The sequence below is a fragment of the Herpailurus yagouaroundi genome, unplaced genomic scaffold (genome assembly GCF_014898765.1).
Source record: "Herpailurus yagouaroundi ecotype Mexico unplaced genomic scaffold, PumYag 140, whole genome shotgun sequence".
Taxonomy (NCBI): domain Eukaryota; kingdom Metazoa; phylum Chordata; class Mammalia; order Carnivora; family Felidae; genus Herpailurus; species Herpailurus yagouaroundi.
The window spans coordinates 81,647,138-81,670,159 of record NW_024412395.1 but is presented as its reverse complement, the minus strand read 5'-3'; the positions used below and the strand labels follow the sequence as shown (position 1 = coordinate 81,670,159).

The following is a 23,022-nucleotide window of genomic DNA, read 5'->3' as shown; positions in this document are numbered from 1 at the left end:
AAAAAAAAAAAAAAAAAAAAAAAAAGATAGATATTACACCTAGTTTGGGGATTTTAATTGAGCAAAAACATTAGAGATTTTGTAGTATTAATAAATGGACCATAGGCATTATTTAAAGATTGGACAATATAACTTAGAAGATGCTGAGGAAATGGTGAGAGTAATCTATTGAGATACTTTTACCTGGAAGAGTTAGGAAGAAAATGGCAGCACCTTGCCTCAAACCTAGATCTCTTTGACCCCAGATCTTTTTCAACTAACTTCTACATGTAACATGTACATATGAAAGAGTTAAGTTAGTGTTAATATTAATACTTCTCAAAATAAAAAGAACGGAAAAGCAGTAGGATGTAGAGGAAAGACTACAAAGCTTTAAGTAATATTTGGGTTCAAACTTCAGTCTGCCATGTATAAACTGTATGACCTTGAGCAAGTTATCTTTCTCACTTTCCCTGTCTTCATTTATGGAATCAAATCAGATGTATGTTTTGGATGATTGTTGTAAAGAAGAAATAAGGCAAGATATAAAAGCTAAAGCATCTGCTGTATGGGCTTCAGAAGTAAATACTATTACTGTTGCAATTACTCTAAACTAAAAATGCCTTTCCTTTGGGTATCTTTTCATTTCTAGACTCCCATAGTGACCCTTTCTGGGCACAAAGAAGCAATTTCATCGGTTCTGTGGTCAGATGCTGAAGAAATCTGCAGTGCATCTTGGGACCACACAATTAGAGTGTGGGATGTTGAGTCTGGCAGTCTTAAGTCAACTTTGGTAAGGCTTCAAAATCCAGTGACTCTGTGGTTAACTCTGAGCTTCTAGAGATGGTTATTTCTGGCTCACCATTTAAATGTTCTTTCCTCCTTGTTTTTCAGACAGGAAATAGAGTGTTTAATTGTATCTCCTATTCTCCGCTTTGTAAACGTCTAGCGTCTGGAAGTACAGATAGGCATATCAGGCTGTGGGATCCCCGAACTAAAGGTGAGATGTGTAAAATCCTAGAGGAGAAATATGGGTAAATAACATCAGTTTCTCCTATCACTAGAAATGTGTATAAAAAAAGATAATTTTCTACAAATATTGTTTTTGGTTCTCCTATTTCTCTTCTAAAATTCAATAATTATTATTTTTTAAATTTTGTTCAGATGGTTCTTTGGTGTCGCTGTCCCTAACCTCACATACAGGCTGGGTCACATCATTAAAGTGGTCTCCTACCCATGAGCAGCAGCTGATTTCAGGTTCTTTAGATAACATTGTGAAACTGTGGGATACAAGAAGGTAAATCCTATTTATGATCTACAAAGAAGATACTTCAAATAACTATTATATACAGAGAAAATGAAATGAATGCTGAAAAGATTATCCAAAAGCAGAAGAGTAAAAAAAGTTTTGATTATGACCTGATATAAATATTGGTGTCAAAAAGAAAAGCCAGGAGCAAAGGAATTTGGTTCATGTTGATAGGTTATTTTTTGCATTCTGAAAAAATGTATATTGAACCTTAATATAAATGTGATATTATAAAAGTAGAAGGCAATGGTCTCTAAATAAATGGCACTATAATCTATATAATAAATATAATCTATAATAAATGGCACAAATAATAAATTATATATTAATAGAAAATTAAATAAAAATACATATTAAAAATTTTTTTAAATACTTATTTTTGAGAGAGAGAGAGAGCGTGGGCAGAGGAGGGGCAGAGAGAGGGAGACACAGAATTGGAAGCAGGCTTCAGGCTTTTAGCTGTCAGCACAGAGCCCAACGCCAGGCTCCAATTCACAAACTGAGATCGTGACCTGAAGTCGGGTGCCTAACTGACTGTGCCACCCAGGCCCCATAGAAATACATACTTTAAAAGATAACTAGATACTAAAGTTTTTTGTTACTAGTATATATGAGTGTCCCCAGTGAAATGCACACACAGTGTATTTACATATTTTTACAGGTAGAATGGAGAGGCATTAATCAAATACCTGTTCTTTGTTTACCGAAATCTGCATTTTAACATCCTGATACTACCTTATGATGCATGATTTGTTAATACCTAGAAGGTTATTTACATTTAGTTGGATACTTGATATAGCAATTATATAGTTTCTGATAGCATTGCTATGAAGAAAGTAAAGCAGAGTAGAGGGACGCCTCTTTAGGGGTGGGCTATTCTTGAAGGTGATTTTATAATAGTGAATTGAACATGGGAAGGTATCAGCCATGCACAAATCATGGTAGAGAAAACAGCAGATAAGGAGGGAAAATCTTGGCATGTTGATAAAATACCAAAAGGGTCAGTGTTGATGGAGTGGAGTAAGCGAGGAGAAGAATGGCAGGACATGAGACAGGTAGTAGTATACTGAGCAAGACCTTAGGGGCCAAGCTAAGAAATTTGGGTTCCATTCTGAATGTTATGGGGAAGGATTTGTGGGTTCTAAATAGGGTGGGAAGAATGGAAGCAGAGAGTTCCTACGTTGGATTCTAGGTATATTTTGAAGACCGCCCTTTGGCAGGATTGGCTTATGGATGGATTATAGAGATAGGAATCCAGGGGCCATATTTTCTGCCTGTGCAATCAGGCCATTAGTGGTACAACTTACTGTGATGGGAAGAGTAAAAGAAACAGGTTTATGAGGGAAGATCAAGAGTTTTGTGTTGGTTATTTTAAATTCGTAGTGCCGGGGGCACCTGGGTGGCTCAATCGGTTAAGTGTCTGACTTCGGCTCAGGTCATGATCTCACGGATCATGGGTTTGAGCCCCACATCAGGCTCTGTGCTGAAGCTCAGAGCCTGGAGCCTGTTTCAGATTCTGTGTCTCCCTCACTCTCTCTCGCTCCCTCCCCTGCTCACGCTCCTGTCTCAAAAATAAATAAACATTAAAAAAAATTTTTTTTAAATAAATTTGTAGTGCCCATGGGATAACCACATGTCAGGCAATTGGATATACATATCAAAATCAGGGGAGAAGTTTGGGCTAAAGATACAAATTTGAGAGTTATCAGCATACATATGGATGGACAAAGGATGTATAAAGTCGTGATTTGAGGGTAAAAGGAAAATAGTCAAGGAATATGAAAATGGGCCTAATTATGAATAAATATTTATAAATAAATAGCATTTTTCTTGAATATTTATTGCAATAAATCTCTGTATTCTGCTAACAATAGGGGAAAATCAACAGAGCCAATCAAGTAAATACTCAGGATTTTTAAGATTAACTGGTTATTGGGGCAAGGATGGTAAAGTCGGTAAAGTTTTCAGAAAATTATATGTGATTAGTCATGTATGTTTTTTAATACTTTGAATTGCATATAACATGGTAATACTTTGATCTTTCAGTTGTAAGGCTCCTCTCTATGATCTGGCTGCTCATGAAGACAAAGTTCTGAGTGTAGACTGGACAGACACAGGGGTAAGAATTTGTTATTTGGTGAAAGGAAAAAAGAATAAATCTGGTGCTTATATTTAGAGAGTTACTACTTTCAATATATCTGATAATTATAATTCTGTATTCTAAGTTCCCCTTAATATTACTCATAAAATCTCACATCTCATTCAAAGAAGAAACATTTGTCCTTTACTGTTAGGAGTAGTAAAATTTGGAAAGTTTTAAGCAGTTTCTTTCTCTAGTATTATAATGAACTGCTTTAACTCCATAAACTTGCTCCTTCAGACTTACTGGATCTAAGTATTTTCTACTTACAAAAAATCTTATAGAATAAGTCTAGACCATAAAGTCTGCTTAAAGGATTACAATTTACTTATTTTTATGTATAAATATTAGCTCTTATTGCCTAAGAATTCTTTCCAAATACAGATCCTAGAGCTACTTGAATAATTTGTAATATCCATTTACCTGCAAATAGTTAATATACTTTCCTGTAAAACTTAATTTTCTTAAATAGGTAAACTATATCTTCCCTCAAACTTTTAAATTTTATTATATTTCTTAAATGTTTCTTGGAAAGTACAGTAGTAGTGTATCACACCCCAACCAAATTCAAGTGATCATTTTTAAAGTTTTTTTTTTTTAATATGAAATTTATTGTCAAATTGGTTTCCATACATCACCCAGTGCTCATCCCAACAGGTGCCCTCCTCAGTGCCCATCACCCACTTTCCCCTCCCTCCCACCCCCTATCAACCCTTAGTTTATTCTCAGTTTTTTAGAGTCTCTTATGGTTTTAATATAGTGTATTATAATATGGTAGTGAAAACTGATGTAATGGGTCCATTTAAGTATGAACTCTGAATGAGAGTTAATTGCTTATCCATTAAGTCCTTCTGTAAATCAGCATCATCGGTATTTAACTGTGTTTAACTATCATATGAAATAATTATATTTACTTATATGTTTGTGCTTTTTTTTTTCTCTCCCTTTACGCAGTTACTTCTGAGTGGAGGAGCAGACAATAAATTGTATTCCTATAGATATTCACCTACCACTTCTCATGTTGGGGCTTGAAAGTGAATGATAGATTTGACTACAGAGATTGTGTCTGTAAATGAAATAGAGAATCCTCAGATTGCATCAGTGACGGTTCAGAAAGCAGTCTCTTAAAGTTTATAGTTTCATCCTTGATGATAACTATCACTATTTCTTTATTTTCTATTTATTATATAGTAGTGTGTGTTGTTAAAATGTAAAAGTGACCTGCCTTCTCAGCCATATGCAAACTCCTGAAACTAAACTGAATTTTTTATTTCCTTTTAGAGGTATTGGTTTGAATTAAGATTTGTTTTTGAAATGCTGTAAAAGCATATATTTAAAGTAATTGTCCAGATTTTTATTTCTGATGGGGACACTTAAGTATTCCTATGTTAGCTGTTTAAGAAAAGTATCTTAAGAAAACTAATAAATTCTATTAGAAAAAATTAGAAATAACACTTTGCTTTGGGTAAAATAAGTGATGTCTAACCTATCATAAGATTTTGTGGGCATTCAACATTAAAACATATAGATCCTGCTGCCAATTAAGAGTTTGCTGGAGTATTTTAAGTGAAGTGCTTTGTATTAAGGATATGTTAGAATCCTGGGGCGCCTGGCTGGCTTGGTCAGTAGGGTGTGTGACTCTTGATACCAGAGTCTTGATCTCAGGGTCATGAGTTCGAGCCCTGTGTTGGGCATGGAGCCTACTTTAAATTAAAAAAAAAAAAGGTACGTCACAATGCTTTAGAAATTACATACATACAGGGGTGTCTGGGTGGCTCAGTCAGTTAAGCGTCTGACTTCGGCTCAGGTCATAATCTCATGGTTCATGAGTTTGAGCCCCATTTTGGGCTCTGTGCTGACAGCTCAGAGCCTGGAGGCTGCTTCAGATTCTGTGTCTCCTTCTCTCTCAGCCCCTCCCCTGCTCGTGCTCTGTCTGTCTCTCAAAAATGAGTAGACATTAAAAAAAATTTTTTTAAGATATTGAAAATTTTTAAGATACTAAAATTTTTTTAAGATATTGACAGCATTTGCATACAAATTTCATGGTAACCAGGAATCTTTCTCCCTATCTTATCCTGGTATGCAGATAAGAATAGAATTTGTAGACAAAACCTTTCAGTTAGTATTAGATAATAAACATTCTATAAATTTTATATCATTAGCATTTATCTTAATGCATTTATTATATACCAAATATTTAAGGTAAATATCTTCTTAAAGTATGATTTCCATCTTTAATGGATTGTTATTCCTCAAGCAGAGCGCTTCAGCCTCTAAGTAATATATGGAAAATAAGTTTGGTCTCCTCACAAGACTGTAACGCAGTGTGTCTCAGAAAATGTTCCTATTACAGGGGTCCAGGAAATAATACTTGGCTGCAGTTGAGAACAAAATTAACAGTGGATTAAACCAGTTAGGAGTTTAGTTCTCTCATAAGTTGAAATCCAGAGGCATTCCAGGGCTGGAGAGTGGTTTTGTTCTACACTCATTAGAGACCCAGACTCCCTCTACCCCTAGGACATGGTTCTCATTTCACACAAGAGCTAGAGCTATAGTTGTTACATCATTTAAAGGAAGTATATTTTAATGTTAAAAAACTGAATAAAGTTAGCCAGAAAATGCAGACTGTTTTTCTCATTTAGTGCAGACTGGTATAAATTTCATGATATCTGTACTGTCTCGAAATCAAACTTTTACAGGATAAAGAAGAATTTTTATTGTTTTGGATGGTCTCTGAATGAGCCAAGGACAGAGTTATTTAAATGTCTTTCTTAACTTCCCCAATCTGGGCTTTTCAGTTGTAGTCTGTATATACAAACTGGTTGAAATAAAGGTAAAGAGGCCTATAAATTAAATTTTTAGAACCGACCCTGATTCCAAGGCAGGATGCATTCATGGTTCAGGCACTCTCCCTTAGGACGGGCATAACATTAGTGAAACTCAAATTTCTCTCCTTGTATAACTCAGGTGGTTAGATCTTACTCCTCAAACAGGAAAAACATGAGAGGCTAACAGAAGCCTAGAAGACTGAGTGCTTACAATATATTGCTCTCCTATCCCTAACTTGAAAGTAGGAGACTCCTTTTCAATGGTCCATTTTCCTCTATTTTAGTTCTACCAGAGACCAGGGCTTTACATGCACTTAAATGCACCTAAGGTTCTCTTGGAAAATGAGTGTTGCTGCTTTCCTGGTGCTGGGTGAAGTTAGGAATGAGATAGTGCAGTGCTCAGTACATGCCGACTGATAGAGGATTATTTATGCTTTGTTGCCATAGTAATGAGGTCCATAAACAGGTTGATGCTTGCTCTTAAACCTCATCAAACAAAGTTTTAAGAAATTCCTTTCTTACTGTTTAACAATAAACTTCCTAAAACTAAAAATTAGACTCAAAGTATACCTAATTGTTAGTTCAAGGAAAATGCCTGAACTTCTAACATGTACCAGGGTTTCTTTGGGAATGGAGAAAAGGGAAAAATGAAAAATGTGTAAGACATGGACACTACCTCCAAAAAGGTAACACTCTTGCATGGAAATACTCATTTAAGGATTAGTTACAACAAGGGCACTTGGGTGGCTTAGTTGGTTAAGCGTCTGACTTAATTTGGGCTAAAGTCATGATCTCACGGTTCATGAGATCTAGCTCTGTGTCAGGCTGTGTGCTGACAGCATGGAGCCTGCTTGGGATTCTCTCTCTCCCTTTCTCTGCTGTGTGCACATACCTGCATGCTCTCTCTCTCAATAAAGAGATAAACTTAAAAAAAAAAAAAAAAAGAATTGTAACAGTGACCTAAGTGCAAAGAAAGATGTAAATGTAAGGTAGAGAGGTGGCATAGAGAAGGGAGCAATTAGCTTTGTGGGGAGCAAGTTGGATGTCAAGAAAAGCATCATAGAAGAGTAATATTTGAGCCAGACAGATCTGGACAGATACTGGTTGGGGGTGGAAATGCTCCCTCTGCCAGAGCACAAACCATCAGAAATGATAGCTTAGAAATAATGTGAGGAAAGAAGGAATCCTATTTCTTCATATGCTAAGAAGTTTAATTTTGTTTCCTCTTTTAGGTAAAACTGCCTCCAGGTCTCATCTAAGACATCTTTTTTTATTATTATTAAATATAATTTATTGTCAAATTGGTTTCCATACAACACCCAGTGCTCATTCCAACAAGGGCCCTCTTCAACGCCCATTACCCACTTTCCCTTCTCCCCCACCCCCCATCAACCCTCAGCTTGTTGTCAGTATTTAAGAGTCTCTTATGGTTTGCCTCCCTTTCTCTAACTTTTTTTCCCCCCTTTCTTCTCCCCCATGGTCTTCTGTTAAGTTTCTCAGGATCCACATATGGGTGAAAACATGGTAAGACATGATCTTTTTGAGAACCATGAAAACAAAACCTGGCTATGATGATTACTCAGAGATTATTAGGGTAGAAACTTGAGTTATATAGGATTTTTAATTCTACATAGAATTCAGGAAAACAGTAGATTTTCTATGAATAGATGACCAGTGTTTGTTTTGTCATATCCTTTTCTTTTGAATTTAGAATGACCATTTTGGACCTACTGTTATCAATGCATAATAATATCAGAATGCTTCCTAAAACTGTTGAGGAAAACAAATTAAAACTTAGATTTATATAAAATACACATAATCGCAAAATGAGCAAATAACCCTGCAAATGAAATACTATCTGGGAATTTCTGATGATAACATTGAATCTTTTCACAAAAAATCTTTTGATGTATTCTAATTTTGAAAAATCAGTTGCTTATATAAAGCAAATATAAGGAGAAATCATCTTTATACTACTATATCTTATAAAAGGAAAAAAATTCATTTGGAGACTATGCATATACAAGCAATATTCATTTAGTATTTATTTTATTTTAAAAGCCACTGAGTGGTTGTGCCTGGGTGGCTCAGTTGGTTGAGCATCTGACTCTTCTTTTCAGTTTAGATCATAATCCCAGGCTTTTGGGGTTGAGCCCCGTGACAGGGTCTGTGCTAACTTGCACAGAGCCTGGTTGGGATTCTCTTTCTCTCTGCTCTTCACTTATTCGTGCTCTCTCTCTCTCTCAAAATAAATTTTAAAAACTTACAAAGATTCTCTCTCCCCCTCTTGCACTCATGCACGCTCTCTCTAAAATAAAAATAAAAAAGCCACTAAATGGAATCCGGTTTCAGAAAGCAAGTAAAAAAATAAACCTTCAGGGGCGCCTGGGTGGCTCAGTCGGTTAAGTAGCCAACCCCGGCTCAGGTCATGATCTCACGGTCCGTGAGTTCAAGCCCCGCATTGGGCTCTGTGCTGACAGCTCAGAGCCTGAAGCCTGTTTCAGATTCTGTGTCTCCCTCTCTCTGACCTCCCCCGTTATGCTCTGTCTCTCTCTGTCTCAAAAATAAATAAACGTTAAAAAAAATTTTAAAAATAAACCTTAATGTGTAATTAATATTTTATCTCTTTTCCTTGTTTTTATTAAGCTTTTTATTTTAACTCCAGTATAGTTATCATAGTGTTATATTAGTTTCAGGTGTATAATATAGTGATTCAACGATTCCATACATCACCCAGTGCTCATCACAAGTGTACACCTTAAATCACCGATTTCACCCATCCACCCAACCTCCTCCCCTATGGTAACCATGTTTTTTCTCTGTAGTTAAGAGTTTCTTAGTTTGCCCTTCTTTTTCCTTTGCTTGTTGGTTTTGTTTCTTAAATTCTACATATGAATGAAATCATGGCATTTGTCTTTCTCTGACTTAAAATTTAACTCAGCATTATACTGTAGCTCCATCCATGTCATTGCAAGTGGCAAGATTTCATTCCTTTTTATGGTTAAATAACATGTCATTGTGTATGTATATGTATATGTGTATATACACATCTATTTCACATCTTCATTCATTTATCAATGGATACTTGGGCTGTTTCCATAGTTTGGCTATTATAAATAATGCTGCAACAAACATAGGGATTGCATGTATCTCTTTGAATTAGTGCTTTTGTATTTTGGAGGTAAATACCCAGTAGTGTGATTACTAGATTGTAGGGTAGTTGTATTTTTGAGGTAGTAGCTTTTTGAGGAAACTCCATACCATTTTCCACAGTGGCTGCACCAGTTTGCATTCCCACCAACAGTGCAAGAGGGTTCCTTTTTCTCCACATCCTCCCCAACACTTGCCTTTTCTTGTGTTTTTGATTTTAAGCTAAGTATATCTTTAATGACACCCCGACCTGGGGGGGGGGGGGAGATGGTATTGCTTAATTGAATTAGATAGACTATTTTTGTTCCATTATCCACCAATATTCACAGATTTGAAGAAGTAAATTATTTTCTGGCAGTCTATTAAAATGGCAAGACAAAAAATCCACCATAGCAATCCTTTGACATTAAAATGACTAAATGATCTTTATTTTAAAGGAGGAGGGGTGCCTGTGTGGCTCAGTTGGTTGAGTGTCTGACTTCAGCTCAGGTCATGATCTTGCAGTTTGAGTTCAAGCTCCACATGGGGCTCTCTGCTGTCAGCACAGAGCCTGCTTAGATCCTCTTTCCCCCCTCTTTCTCTGGCCCTCGCCCATTCATCTTCACTCTCTCAAAAATAAATATAAAAAAAGTTTTTTTAAAGCAGGAATATATGTGTCAGAGAGGTCAAGTTACTTGACCAGATTTCATGCAGCCAGTAAATAGAGTCACAATTTGAATTTGGATGTATCGTTGTCTAGAGGTCAAGTTCTTAACTAGTACATATATATTTTGCCAATTGGCATCCAGAAGAACGATGTATTTATAAATGTGAAGAATAAGTTTGGAGATGTCTTCATATACAATGTTATATATAAATTTAAGTGGCATTTATTGGTACCAAATTACCATGTTAGGTTCAGCTTTGCATGTTCTTGCCTTTAAAATTGATTTCCATGCAAATTGGTGCAGCCACTCTGGAAAGCAGTGTGGAGGTTCCTCAGAAAATTAAAAATAGACCTACCCTATGACCCAGCAATAGCACTGCTGGGAATTTATCCAAGGGACACAGGAGTGCTGATGCATAGGGGCACTTGTACCCCAATGTTCATAGCAGCACTCTCAACAATAGCCAAATTATGGAAAGAGCCTAAATGTCCATCAACTGATGAATGGATAAAGAAATTGTGGTTTATATACACTATGGAATACTACGTGGCAATGAGAAAAAATGAAATATGGCCTTTTGTAGCAACGTGGATGGAACTGGAGAGTGTGATGCTAAGTGAAATAAGCCATACAGAGAAAGACCGATACCATATGGTTTCACTCTTATGTGGATCCTGAGAAACTTGACAGGAACCCATGGGGGAGGGGAAGGAAAAAAAAAAAAAAGGTTAGAGTGGGAGAGAGCCAAAGCATAAGAGACTGTTGAGAACTGAGAGCAAACTGAGGGTTGATGGGGGGTGGGAGGGAGGAGAGGGTGGGTGATGGGTATTGAGGAGGGCACCTTTTGGGATGAGCACTGGGTGTTGTATGGAAACCAATTTGACAATAAATTTCATATATAAATAAAAATAAATAAAAAAAAAGAATAAAATTGATTTCCATATTAGTATCCCACAAAATGTAATATATGCATAATAATTATATGCATAATAATATATGTGTTCTTTAAAGATTCTTTTCATATAGGAATTGTATGAGCAAAAGGAAACTTTAGAAATTATCCTGTTATTCACTCATGTCATTTGAATTATCACATTATTCATGTTATTAAAGGAAACCACAACCCAGACAGCTTAAATATTGAGTATGAAGGTGTACAGCCAATTGATGAAGATAGGACACATGCCTCTGAGTAATAAAGACTACAGAGAAATGGGTGTGCCTCGGTGGTTCAGTCAGTTAAGTGTCCAACTTCAGCTCAGGTTATGATCTCATGGTTCATGGGTTCAAGCCCCATGTCAAGCTCTGTGCTGACAGCTCAGAGCCTGGAGCCTGCTTTAGATTCTGTGTCTCCCTTTCTCTCTGATCCTCCCCTGCTCGTGCTCTTGTCTCTGTCTCTCAAAAATAAATAAATGTTAAAAAAAAAAAAAAAGACTACAGAGAATGATCTTGTTAGGTACAATCTGATAGAAAGTTGAGAAACATGTCAATTCTATGGATAGTTAGTAAAAGTATAGACAACATGCCTGGGAATTACTAATACCAAATTAAGTTCAATGGTTGTTTCAGGGGGAGGAAACCATACTTTTTAAAATCTGTCTATAACACTTCACATTTAAAAAAATCATCCTAATGTCTCTAATTGTAGCCTTACTTGAATCAACACAAATGTAATATGGGAGAGAGCATGTTTAGCTAGCCACATGTAAGTAAATATTAGTGTGGGCATCTGGGAAGATAGCTCACCATACCCTCACTAACTACCTGACTTGTTAACTGACCTGTTACTTCTGACTTCCTTGATAAGATCAAACAAATTACTGAGAAAGTAGAACACCTTGAAGAAATGGAGCTATTTCCATGGCATCAAGTTCAGTAAATCCCTAATCCTTAATGAGAGTAAAACAGTACAGGGGCACCTGGATGGCTTAGTCGGTTGAGCATCCAACTCTTGATTTCGGCTCAGCTCATGATCTCACAGTAGTGGAATCGAGCCCCACATCTGAGGGTTGAGCATGGAGCCTCTGTGGGATTCTCTCTCCCTCTCTCTGCCCTCCCCCCACAAACTCTCTCTCAAATAAGTAAAACAGTACAAAAGTATAGAATTCTTAGTATGTTTTTAAATATCAATTGAAGTTTTATTTAAGAGATAAACCAGAGGTTTGCTTGATAGTGCAAAAGATTGTTGCTGTTTATTGCTCTGGGATTGCAGATTTGTGAAGCTCCATATTCCAAGATATCTAATGGTCGTCTTTTCTAGTTCACTTGTAGAAGCCTACCGTGGAGGAAAACACTTTACACTACGATAAATCTGTTGATAGAAAATTAAATAACACTTCTATAAATGTTTGTACTTCTAGATGAAATTAAATCCTCCCATATAAAAATATTTTAATGGTGTTAAATTGTTTTCTAAAAACTTATTTATGAAACACTACATTTTAACTACTGTGGGTGCCTATTTATTTAAGGTACTAACTAGTACAAGGCATTTAAATATTTTCTTACCAACAGCTAAAGGAGGATTAATTCACTCTACAAACATTTATCAAATATATGATTAAGGAAACCTGATTCGAAGAGTGTCAGTAGCTTAACCTTGTTTGCTGAAACCATTCTTATACTCTGCTGCCACTTACCCGCTTTTCTTAGTGACCTGTGAAGGAAAAGTGATTATGTATGAATGCTACATTTTATGGTGTCTTGTGTATCTAAGTAATTTTCTCCAAGTAAGTGAACAAAGCCAACACCCCTTGCCCACAGTCACTTCTCTGACTTTCTGGTATATTTCTTGGAGGGCCTTTCTCTGCTTCAGATTGGGCTGAAAAACTATTTCATATCCTCTTAAGTTAAACTTCATCCTGTTTGAAACAAGCATTTTCTAAAATATCCCAAGTAACTTAACATATGTTTCATGATAACATTATGAAAGTCGTTTTGCTTACTCTATTAGAATAATTTATTCTTTGGGAAGAAAGGTGTTCAATTCTTTTCAGGTATTTTATACAGTATCCTTCAGTTGTCAATTAGCTGTCTTTGCTTCTGTTCATTTATTGATTGAATGCACATTCAGAATGCAGTATGTATTAGGCACTGTGTTAAAAGAGATAAAGCTACTAAACAGCCTAAATGTACCTTGGAGGAGCTAAGGATCCAATGGGGAAGACAGAGAAATAATTACAATTATTGAGAGCAGAGGTATGTCCTTACGTGGGACGCCAAACTTAGCACGAGTTAGTCAGGAAAGATCTGAGGAAGTACAGCAGTTATCCTTATTGCCAAATGCTAATTCTTACCCTTTTAAGGATCTGGACTTTGAGAATCTGAGGAAAGCTGTGGACTCTCTCTGAGGTTGCTGCCCCCCATGGGGTTAATGAGGTTGAAACTAACAGGAAATCTAAAGTTTTTCAGAGGCCTGTTTCTCCCTAATCAGCTATTGTTTGTTTTCAGACCCCACTAACAAATCCACTAGGGAGACCTGGGCTAAAAAGTCACAGATAAGTTCCCGCCTATGAACAGCAAGGCCCTGTCTTCCTTACCCTAGATAATGTGCCCAAGACCCCATCCATTTTGATCTAGGCTCTCTTGGAACATGCCCATAGCCCCTGTGTCCTAAGATGACCTCCTGACAGTAGAGGCTGAATTGTGCCTCATTTTAAGTCTCCACCTCAAAGTGAGTATGCTCAGTGTGCATGCCCCATCTTTCCTCATGAATTACCATAAATTTCTCCACCTTTTTCATCAGCATATATGTAATCACAACCCCTTCTAGGAGGCAGATTTGAAGCTTGCCCTTTTATCTCTTTGGCTGCCTCTGGAATAAACCCTTTCCTTGCAAATATGACGTCTCAGTGATTGGCTGTGTGTGCTTTGGGCAGTGGAACTTGGCTTTGGTTACATTTCCAACAATTAGAAAAAAAAAAAAGATACCGAAAGTTTGCTTATTATTTCAGGTATTCACCTGTTCGTTGAAACCCCATGTATCTCAGTAAGAATCCCTAAAGATATCTCAATTTTTTTCGATCCAAATTAACTCTAGTATAAATAGCCTATTCTTTTTCCTATTCTAAAACCACTTTCTGGTTTTTTAGGTAAGTATTTTGTAATATTATAGAATCTCACTCCATCTTTCGTGATCTTACAGACTTTAGTTATCACCTGGAGTGTAAGCTTTTTTCCTCGCTAGCCTATGTCACAGTTGTAGTTCATACTTTGTGGAGCTTTAGAAAAGTTGATAGGATTTTTTGAATCACCTTTAAAAAGAAAGCACTTTGAATTTATACTATCTTACACCAGTAACAATTTACTTTTGCCTTGTTTCCAATTTTTTTCTTCAATTTTTAGGCTTAAATTTTGCCTTTTACTTTTGAAGACTCATTTATGACAACAAATTTAGGTTATGTGTATGTGCATTTGAGGTCAGTTATTAACAGTTGCTAACTTAATCATCTTTAAACCTGTAAGAGTTAAAATATAACACACGAACAGTTACCGCGTGCGGGCACTGGTACTGAGAAGCGCCCCGATTCAGGAATGACCGAGGCTCAGAAACATATAGCCCGGTAGAGATGGTCTCTCGGAGGGCCTGGCAGGTGCGGTGCCACCCCGGAGGCAGGGAGGGACCCGGGCTTAGGAAAGGAAACAGGGAATGCCTCAGAGGTCTCACAAACAGTTCCTTAATTCCGATATTCTGACCGGTTTGGTATTTGTTAGTAAACGAATTTGGTAGCGAAGGAACAGAAAGGGTCTAGGAGTTCATCAAAAAAACGGACCGAGAGCCGGGCTTCGGTGGGGTTCGGGAAGAGCCGGAGAGGGCGAGAACGCGGACGCCGGACGGAGATGCCGAAGGCAGCGCGGCTTCTGCGCGCGCCAGGCCGCCCGGTTTAAATCTCCCGCCTCCCGCAGCCGGAGCCCGACACCTCCACGCACGGGTGCGGAGGGGCACGGGCTGCGGGAGTGGCCCGCTGGCGTCGCGGGGCTTGCGGGTGGCGGCGCCGGGAACGGGTGCTGTGACGGACCTCCGCGCAGTTAAGCGCGACCCGAGGTGGCGGAGGACCGGCGCGTCGCGGTTCCAGCGTCGCGGTGAGAGTCTGCGGCCTCCCAGTGGCGGTCAGGCCGCGCCCTCTCCAGGCCTGGCGGGCCGGAGGCCAAACCCTCGTTTCCGTGGCGACGCCCTGAGGTGGAAGCGCGGCGGGAGGCGCCTGCCACGCGCGCACGCTGTCTCTCGAGGCCTCGCCGGCCCCTGCGGCCTCCCCCTGGGACGAAGTCCTGGTCCGCGCTCCTCCGGGCAGAACCCGCAAGGAGTGGTTTCTGGCGGGGCTGGGTCCTCTCCGGACGAAAGGAGCTTTCCTTCACGCCGCCCCGGTAGCGAACGTGCGCACCAGCCTGAGGCTTATTTGGGTGATTTCTCTGGAAGGTGGAGATCGCTTCCATTAGAGGCAGGTGTTCACAGCATTTAGGTGCTTTCCTGCTGACCTCTTTTTTCTGTTGTGTTTATTTTTATGTCATTATTTTGTGATGGAAACGCCTTCTTTAGAAACGAAGTGGCAAGCGTTTGGTAAAAACGAAACATAAGTAAATGTGCGGCGTAAGGCGAACCGCGGAATGCTAGCGCTCCCGAGGGGTTCCGCGCACAAATACTGCGGCCTGAGGCCGTGAACCCAGCCCCGTGCACCTATCCGGCTCTTGGAAACGCGGATCACCTGGTCGGGTGCCCAAATGATGTCAGTGGTCAGATACCTGATGCCTGAGAAAGATGGGAGAGGGGAAAAAAATCCGATCTGGCAACCAACCCGCGATGCTGTGGGTTTGCCGGTAGAGGGGGTGGGATTATTTTTCATGTAATAGATGATGTTAATGCGCAGAGCATGAAAGCTGTTATAAGCTATGGGTCACTGGGAAATAGCTTATTGGGAAGATCACGTTTGTCCATGGTTTTGGATTTTCTTTAAGCATTTATGTATTGATTTATTTAGTTTAGACTTAGACAATGTACTGTAAGGCGATATTACTTACATCATCTTAACATCAGTATTTATGAAGTAGCCACAGGTGCCTCATCTTTTAATAGGAGTTAATTACGCATTTATTGACCAAATAAACATCTGATGGTATGTATACATTTTTTATATGATGAAAAATTTTAATCGTTTTATATTTATCTGTGCCCATCATTACCAGTATTCTTTGAAATGTCTGTATTTAATAGCTCAGAATGATTGTGCATCTAGCCATTGAAACAGCAATGTGCAAGACATTGTTCTAATTATCAGTAATTTATAATTGCTAGACAAATCATCATAATTTTGGAGTTAAATGGGTGCCCAGAGATCAAGTGTGAAAGCTGCAAACATGAGACTGGTTGGGAAAACTAGGAAGCCACATTTTTTTATACATACTTATTATAAAGCAATTAATAAAACAAAATTTGTACCAGTGACTGAACTGGTACCAAATACTTCACTGTCAGACTTCATGATTTTATCGTGTCGTATGTCCTATATTTTACATTTTTGACTTTGTTGATTTTATTGATTTGCCTGTTTTCTATTTCACATATTTCATTCCTATTTTCATTTTTTTCTTTTACTTTGGATTTAATTTGTTCATCTTTTTCTAATTTATTGAGGTGGAAGCATAAATAATATATATTTTTCCCTTTTATGTAAGCATTTAAAGCTATAAGTTTTCCTCTAAGCATGCTTTAGCTACATCCCACAAACATGGGATATTTTCATTATCATTTAGTTAAAAATATTTAAAAGTTTAAGTTCTATGATCCCTTATTTATTTAGGTGTGCTATTTTATTTCCAAATATTTTGGAATTTTTTTAGGTAGTTCATTGCTATTGATTTCTAAATTAACAATGTCGTGCTCAGAAAACATGTATTATTTCAATACCTTTAAATTTATCGAGAATTTTTTCCTTGCCTAACCATAGGTTAGGCATAGTCTGTCTTGGTGAGTGTTCAGTTACCCTTGGGGGAAAATGTGTATTCTACTGGTGGTGGATGGAATAGTCTAAATGTCATTTAGGTCAAGCTGGTTGAGAGTGTTGCTTGAGCCTTTTATCTTCACATTTTAATGTCTCTTTATTCCATCAGTTACTCTGGGAGAAGTGTTAAGTTTTAGTTATGATTAACTATGATTGTAGATTTATCTATTTTCCCCTTCAGTTCTGTCAGTTTTTTAAAAATATTTGGTAGTGTTATCAGTCACATACACATTTAAGATAGCTGTGTCCTTTTGATAGATTGACCACTTTATCATTATTAAATGTCCATTCTATTCCCAAAAATACTTTTTACATGGAAGCCTGTCCTGTATGACATTAATACAAGCTTAATGTTTGCCTCTTGCTTTTTCCTTTTAACACATCTGTGTATTTATGTTTAAAATGTGTTTGTTATAAACTACATACAGTTGGTTTGTAGTTGTTTATCCAGTCTCACAACAACCTCTGTGTTTTAATAGTGGTATATAGTTCATTTTTTATTTTTATAACTTTTTTCTGTGTTTGGGTTAAGTATATTGGTATTCTTTTTCCATTTTTTCATTTATTCTTTAGTCTTCTTCCCTGCCTCCTTTTTGGATGAACTGAGCTTTTAGAAAAATATTTCTTGTCCTGTCTTTTTAGTTTTGTCTCTTCATGTTATTTTTTTATTGGTGGTACTAGAGATTTCATATGTATCTTAAATTTATCATAGCTTATTTTCAAATCTATTTTAGTATTTTATGAGCAGTGTAAGAATATTATCATTTATACTTGTAATGACCATCTCACCTTATGTGCCCTTACATACTTTACTTCTACATGTGTCCTATATTTTAAAAAATGTAATGAATCAATCTTTTAGTGAAATTTAAAGATGCATGTATATATGTAATGTTTAAAAATTCCTTTGTATTTATCAATATATTTACCCTTTTTTCTCTCTTGCTTCCTGTAGAGCTGAGTTTCTATGTTACTTTTCTTCACCCTAAAGAATATTTAGATTTTTTTTTGTAACACAGGTCACTGTGGCCTTTCAACTGTATCTGTCTGAAGTTTTACTTTGCTTTCATTTTTTTTTTTTAATTTTTTTTTCAACGTTTTTTATTTATTTTTGGGACAGAGAGAGACAGAGCATGAACGGGGGAGGGGCAGAGAGAGAGGGAGACACAGAATTGGAAGCAGGCTCCAGGCTCTGAGCCATCAGCCCAGAGCCCGATGCGGGGCTCGAACTCACGGACCACGAGATCGTGCCTTGGCTGAAGTCGGACGCTTAACTGACTGCACCACCCAGGCGCCCCATTTGAAGGATATTTTTATTAGATATAGAATTCTTGGCCAGCTTTTTTTTTTTTTTCCCCCAGGATTTAAAGATACAGTTTGCTTGTTTTTTGCCCTCCTTTATTTTGTGAAGTAGCCTCCTCTTCTTCCTCTTTTCTCCCAAGATGAGAGCAGTCAGGAATCTCTTCAGTCCTAGGGCTAAGCATTTTCTGGATTTTCAGATCATGAGCTTTCTGCATCCTCAGCCCTCTGATGTACTTTCAGAAAACACTAAATTTTGTAGATTATCTAACTTATCCTCAGTGTTAGGATGGAATTAATTTTCTCTTGCAACTTTCTGAAGTGGAAATGGAAGACCAGTACAATACCGATTGAATTGATATTGCTTAAAATCTTTTTATTACTCTTAATTAGATTTTTTCTGGTATTCTTACAGTCGTTTTCCTAGTGAATTTTATTTTATTATTTATTAATTTTTTTAAGGTTTATTTTTGAGAGACAGAGTGTGAATGGGGGAGGGGCAGAGAGAGAGACAGAAACAGAGACAGAGACAGAGACAGAATCTGAAGGAGGCTCCAGACTCTGAGCTGTCAGCACAGAGCCTGACCCAGGGCTCGAACCCATGAGCCGTGAGATCATGACCTGAGCTAAAGTCCAGTGCTTAACCGACTGAGCCACCCAGGTGCCCCGATTTTATTATTTTTTAAAATGTTTATTTGTTTATTTTGAGGGAGCATGCACAAGCAAGCAGGGGAGGGACAGAGAGAGAGGGAGACAGAGAATCCAAGGAGTCTTCACACTGTCAGTGTGGAGACTGACACAGGGCTCAAACTCACGAACCATGAAATGATGACCTAGCTGAAATCATGAGTCGGTCGCCCAACTGACTGAGCCACCCAGGTGCCCCTAGGTTATTTTTTTTAAATAAGCTCTGTGCCCAACATGGGGCTTCAACTCATGATCCTGAGATCAAGAGTCATATGCTTTATGGACTCAGCCAGCCAGGTGCCTTTGAAAGATTAAAAAAAGAAAAAAAAAAGATGGATGTTAAGTTTTATTAAATACCTTTTTATCATGAGAGATGAATAATTTAACATACTTTTTGCTAATATTTTAATGGTATGTTCAGGAATTTTTATCACAGATAATTTTCATCAAATTTTTCTTATATTTTACATGTACCTATTATTTTAATAGTTATAACAATTCTGTTTTGTTTGTTACAATCACATTTAGAGTTAACTGAATTAAATCCCTTTTTACCATTTCTCCATTTTATAAATTCTTCATTGTTAAATTTTTAAATTATTTATTTAATTTTCTTGAGAGACTGAGAGGGCACAAGTGAGCAAGGTGCAGAAAGAGAGAGGGAGAGAGAATCCCACAAGGGGCAAAAAGGGAGTGAGAGAGAAGTGGGGCTTGTGCTCACCCATAACAGGGCTCAAACTCACGAACAGTGAGATAGTGACCTGTGAGATAGTGACCTGAATCACAGTCTGATGCTTAACCAACTGAGCCGGCCACGTACTCCAATAAGTTCTTCATTTTTAAATTTTTTTTTTTAACGTTTATTTATTTTTGAGACAGAGAGAGACAGAGCATGAACGGGGGAGGGTCACAGAGAGAGGGAGACACAGAATCTGAAACAGGCTCCAGGCTCTGAGCTGTCAGCACAGAGCCCGACGCGGGGCTGGAACCCACGAACCGTGAGATCATGACCTGAGCCGAAGTCAGACGCTTAACCAACTGAGCCACCCAGGCGCCCCAAGTTCTTCATTTTCAAATACATTAAAAATAAATTTTCGTTTTAGCATTTATTTTTTGAGAGACAGAGCGTGAGTGGGGAAGGGGCAGAGAGAGAGAGAGAGAGAGAGAGAGAGAGAGACCGACAGAATCCAAAGCAGGCTCCAGGCTGTCAGCACAGAGCCCGATGTGGGGCTCAAACTCACGAACTGTGAGACCATGACCTGAGCCGGTCAGATGCTTAACCGATTGAACCACCCAGCAGCCCCACATTTTTAAATACATTGTAGTTGTAAGGGCACCTGGGTGGCTCAGTCGGCTGAGTGCCTGACTCTTAGTTTCTGCTCAGGTCTTGATCTCAGGATTCATGAGTTCAAGCCCTATGGCTCTGCACTGACAGTGGGGAGCCTGCTTGGGATTCTGTCCCTCTCTGCCCCTCCCCCACTTGTGCTGTCTCTCTTGCTCTCAAAATAAATAAACTTAAAAAGTAAAATAATTAAAATAATAAAACTAAATACATTTTAGTTGTATGGATTGTGGCTTCAAATAATTTAATTGTTGTTTTATTTGTTCTGGGAAGCATATATTTGTGTTGTATTCCTGATTGTTGCATATTAAAAAAAATCGTTTTCAGATACTCAGCCTTTCTCATATATCGTATCTCGTTGATTCTAAGAAGCACCTGTTCATATTTTCACATCTCTGAAATTATTTCTGAAATCTGAACTTTTTTTAATGTTTATTTATTTTTGAGAGAGCGAGTGAGAGCACAAGCTGGGGAAGGGTAGACAGATAGACAGACTCCCAAGCATGCTCTATGCTGTCACCAGAGACCCCAATGTGGGGCTTGAACTCAAGAACCTGAGATCATGACCTGAACCAAAGACAGACACTTAACCAACTGAGCCACCCAGGTACCCCTGAAATCAGAATTTTTCATGTATTTGAAAATGGATGATTTGAAAGCACAGTTTACTTTGTAGATTTTTTTCGTGTTTAGAGGTATGTAAAATAATGGCATACCTTTTAAATAATGGTGTCTTCAACTGATGAAATATGGTAAGATAATTCCAAATTATTAGGTTACCATAAAATAATTAAAAAAAATTTTTTTTAATGTTTATTTATTTCTGAGACAGAGACAGAGCATGAGTGGGGGAGGGGCAGAGCGAGAGGGAGACACAGAATCTGAAGCAGGCTCCAGGCTCTGAGCTATCAGCACAGAGTCCGACGTGGGACTCACACTCACAAACCACGAGTTCATGACCTGAGCTGAAGTCGGATGCTTAACCGACTGAGCCACGCAGGCACCCCAAATAAGCTTTATCTTTAAGGTTGAAAAAGATCAGAAATCTGATGTTTATTTATTTTTGAGAGAGACAGAGACAGAAAGTGAGTGGGTTGGGGCAGAGAGAGAGAGAGGCACAGAATCTGAAGCAGGCTCCAGGCTCCGAGCTGTCAGCGCAGAGCGTGACACGGGGCTCGAACTCACAAGCTGTGAGATCGTGACCTGAGCCAAAGTCAGACGCTCAACTGACTGACTGAGCCACCCAGGTGCCCTGAAAAAGATCAGAAATCTAATAACACAGTGTTCTGAGTTGCAGTGAGCAAGCACTTTACTCCATTGCTGGTGGGCAAAAAAACTGGTACAATCTCTTATACAGGACAGTTTAGCAGAATGAAAATTTTAAATGCATGTAACCTTTGATTCGGCCATTGTACTTCCAGGATTTTATCTTATAGGTAAACTTGCATGTATTTTAAATAATATATGGTTTTTTTTCTTATTTTTTATTCAGCATGGTTTAAATGATATTCCAGAAACAATCTAAATATGTATCAATAATAGACCATAGTAGTAAATTATAGTACAACCATTAAATGGAATGTTAAATATCCATTAAAATTATATTCCGCTAAGTAGAAAATCCCATGTCATATTCTTTTTCACTCTGCGTTGTACACAGTACTCACTTTTATCCGTTGTCTCATGTTGCTGAGGAGATGGATGAGGCCAACATAAATTATTTTATTTCTTCTGGATGCTAATAGCATCTTTTCTTTATCCTTAAAACTTGGCAGAATTCTATACAATATCTAAATTTTGATCATTCCCTGTTAATTTTTCCTGAGACATAAGACCTTTCAGTTTTTCACCTCTATATCCTTGAAAATTTTATGTTCCTATTGTCTTTCTGTCCAAGAAAGAGTATTACTTACATTAGATCTCAGTAGTCTGTCTTACAAATCGATCATCTTTGTTCTAACTACTTTGTTAGAATCTAGCCACCTTTATTTTGTAATACTTATTCTGAAGGATTTTCGATGGCTTGCCATCCAAGTTAACTTGGTTTTCTGAATTACCTATTCTACCCAGAGCTGTTTCTTTTTTTTTTTTTTTTTAATTTTTTTTAACGCTTATTTATTTTTGAGACAGAGAGAGACAGAGCATGAACGGGGGAGGGGCAGAGAGAGAGGGAGACACAGAATTGGAAGCAGGCTCCAGGCTCTGAGCCATCAGCCCAGAGCCCGATGCGGGGCTCGAACTCACGGACCGTGAGATCGTGACCTGAGCTGAAGTTGGACGCTTAACCGACTGAGCCACCCAGGCGCCCCCAGAGCTGTTTCTAATACGATTTCAAGTTCTGTGGTATTTTTTTCCCCTTGTATCTTTTGCTTTTTCAGTTCTTTTCAAAAATCTGTTTCATCAAGTCATATTCTATATAACTATATAGTTATAGTCCATGTAACTATATATATGTTATAGTTCATATAACTATATAGTTAGTCTATATAACTATATATACTGTATGTAGTCTATATAATTATATATATTATTTGATGCAAACCAGTTTTCTTTAAAATTCTATTAAGATTCTATTTTATGCACTAGCTCTTCAAATGTGTTTTTTTTTTTCCTCTTTTCCACATATGGTCCCTCTTCCTTTTCTTG

At 37.9% G+C, this 23,022-nt stretch overlaps 2 protein-coding genes and 1 long non-coding RNA gene across 10 annotated transcripts in view; 2 read left to right on the top strand and 1 right to left on the bottom strand.

Annotated features, from left to right (window-relative positions):
* WDR12 (WD repeat domain 12) overlaps positions 1-4,994 on the top strand; it is a 26,566-nt gene extending 21,572 nt beyond the window's left edge. For all 3 annotated transcript variants that reach the window (XM_040475901.1, XM_040475902.1, XM_040475903.1), the window contains exons 10-14: positions 632-772; positions 874-979; positions 1,144-1,276; positions 3,335-3,407; positions 4,383-4,994. In XM_040475901.1, the coding sequence (XP_040331835.1) occupies positions 632-772; positions 874-979; positions 1,144-1,276; positions 3,335-3,407; positions 4,383-4,460 (531 nt within the window). In that variant the 3' untranslated portion in view covers positions 4,461-4,994. The remainder of the gene's footprint in view (positions 1-631; positions 773-873; positions 980-1,143; positions 1,277-3,334; positions 3,408-4,382) is intronic.
* A 7,159-nt stretch (positions 4,995-12,153) lies between these two features.
* LOC121030930 (uncharacterized) lies at positions 12,154-14,993 on the bottom strand. The gene is made up of 2 exons (XR_005790469.1): positions 14,546-14,993; positions 12,154-12,364 (listed from the first exon to the last, which is right to left on the bottom strand). It is a non-coding gene; the product is annotated as an uncharacterized LOC121030930 (long non-coding RNA).
* Positions 14,994-15,063: 70 nt separating this feature from the next.
* Positions 15,064-23,022, top strand: part of ICA1L (islet cell autoantigen 1 like) — a 94,504-nt gene continuing 86,545 nt past the window's right edge. For 5 of the 6 annotated variants that reach the window (XM_040475894.1, XM_040475890.1, XM_040475895.1 and 2 more), the window contains exon 1: positions 15,499-16,163. The gene's annotated coding sequence lies outside the window, so the exon portion shown is untranslated. Of the gene's footprint in view, positions 15,136-15,498; positions 16,164-23,022 lie in introns of those variants that run through there. The other variant, XM_040475891.1, reaches the window with a different exon arrangement.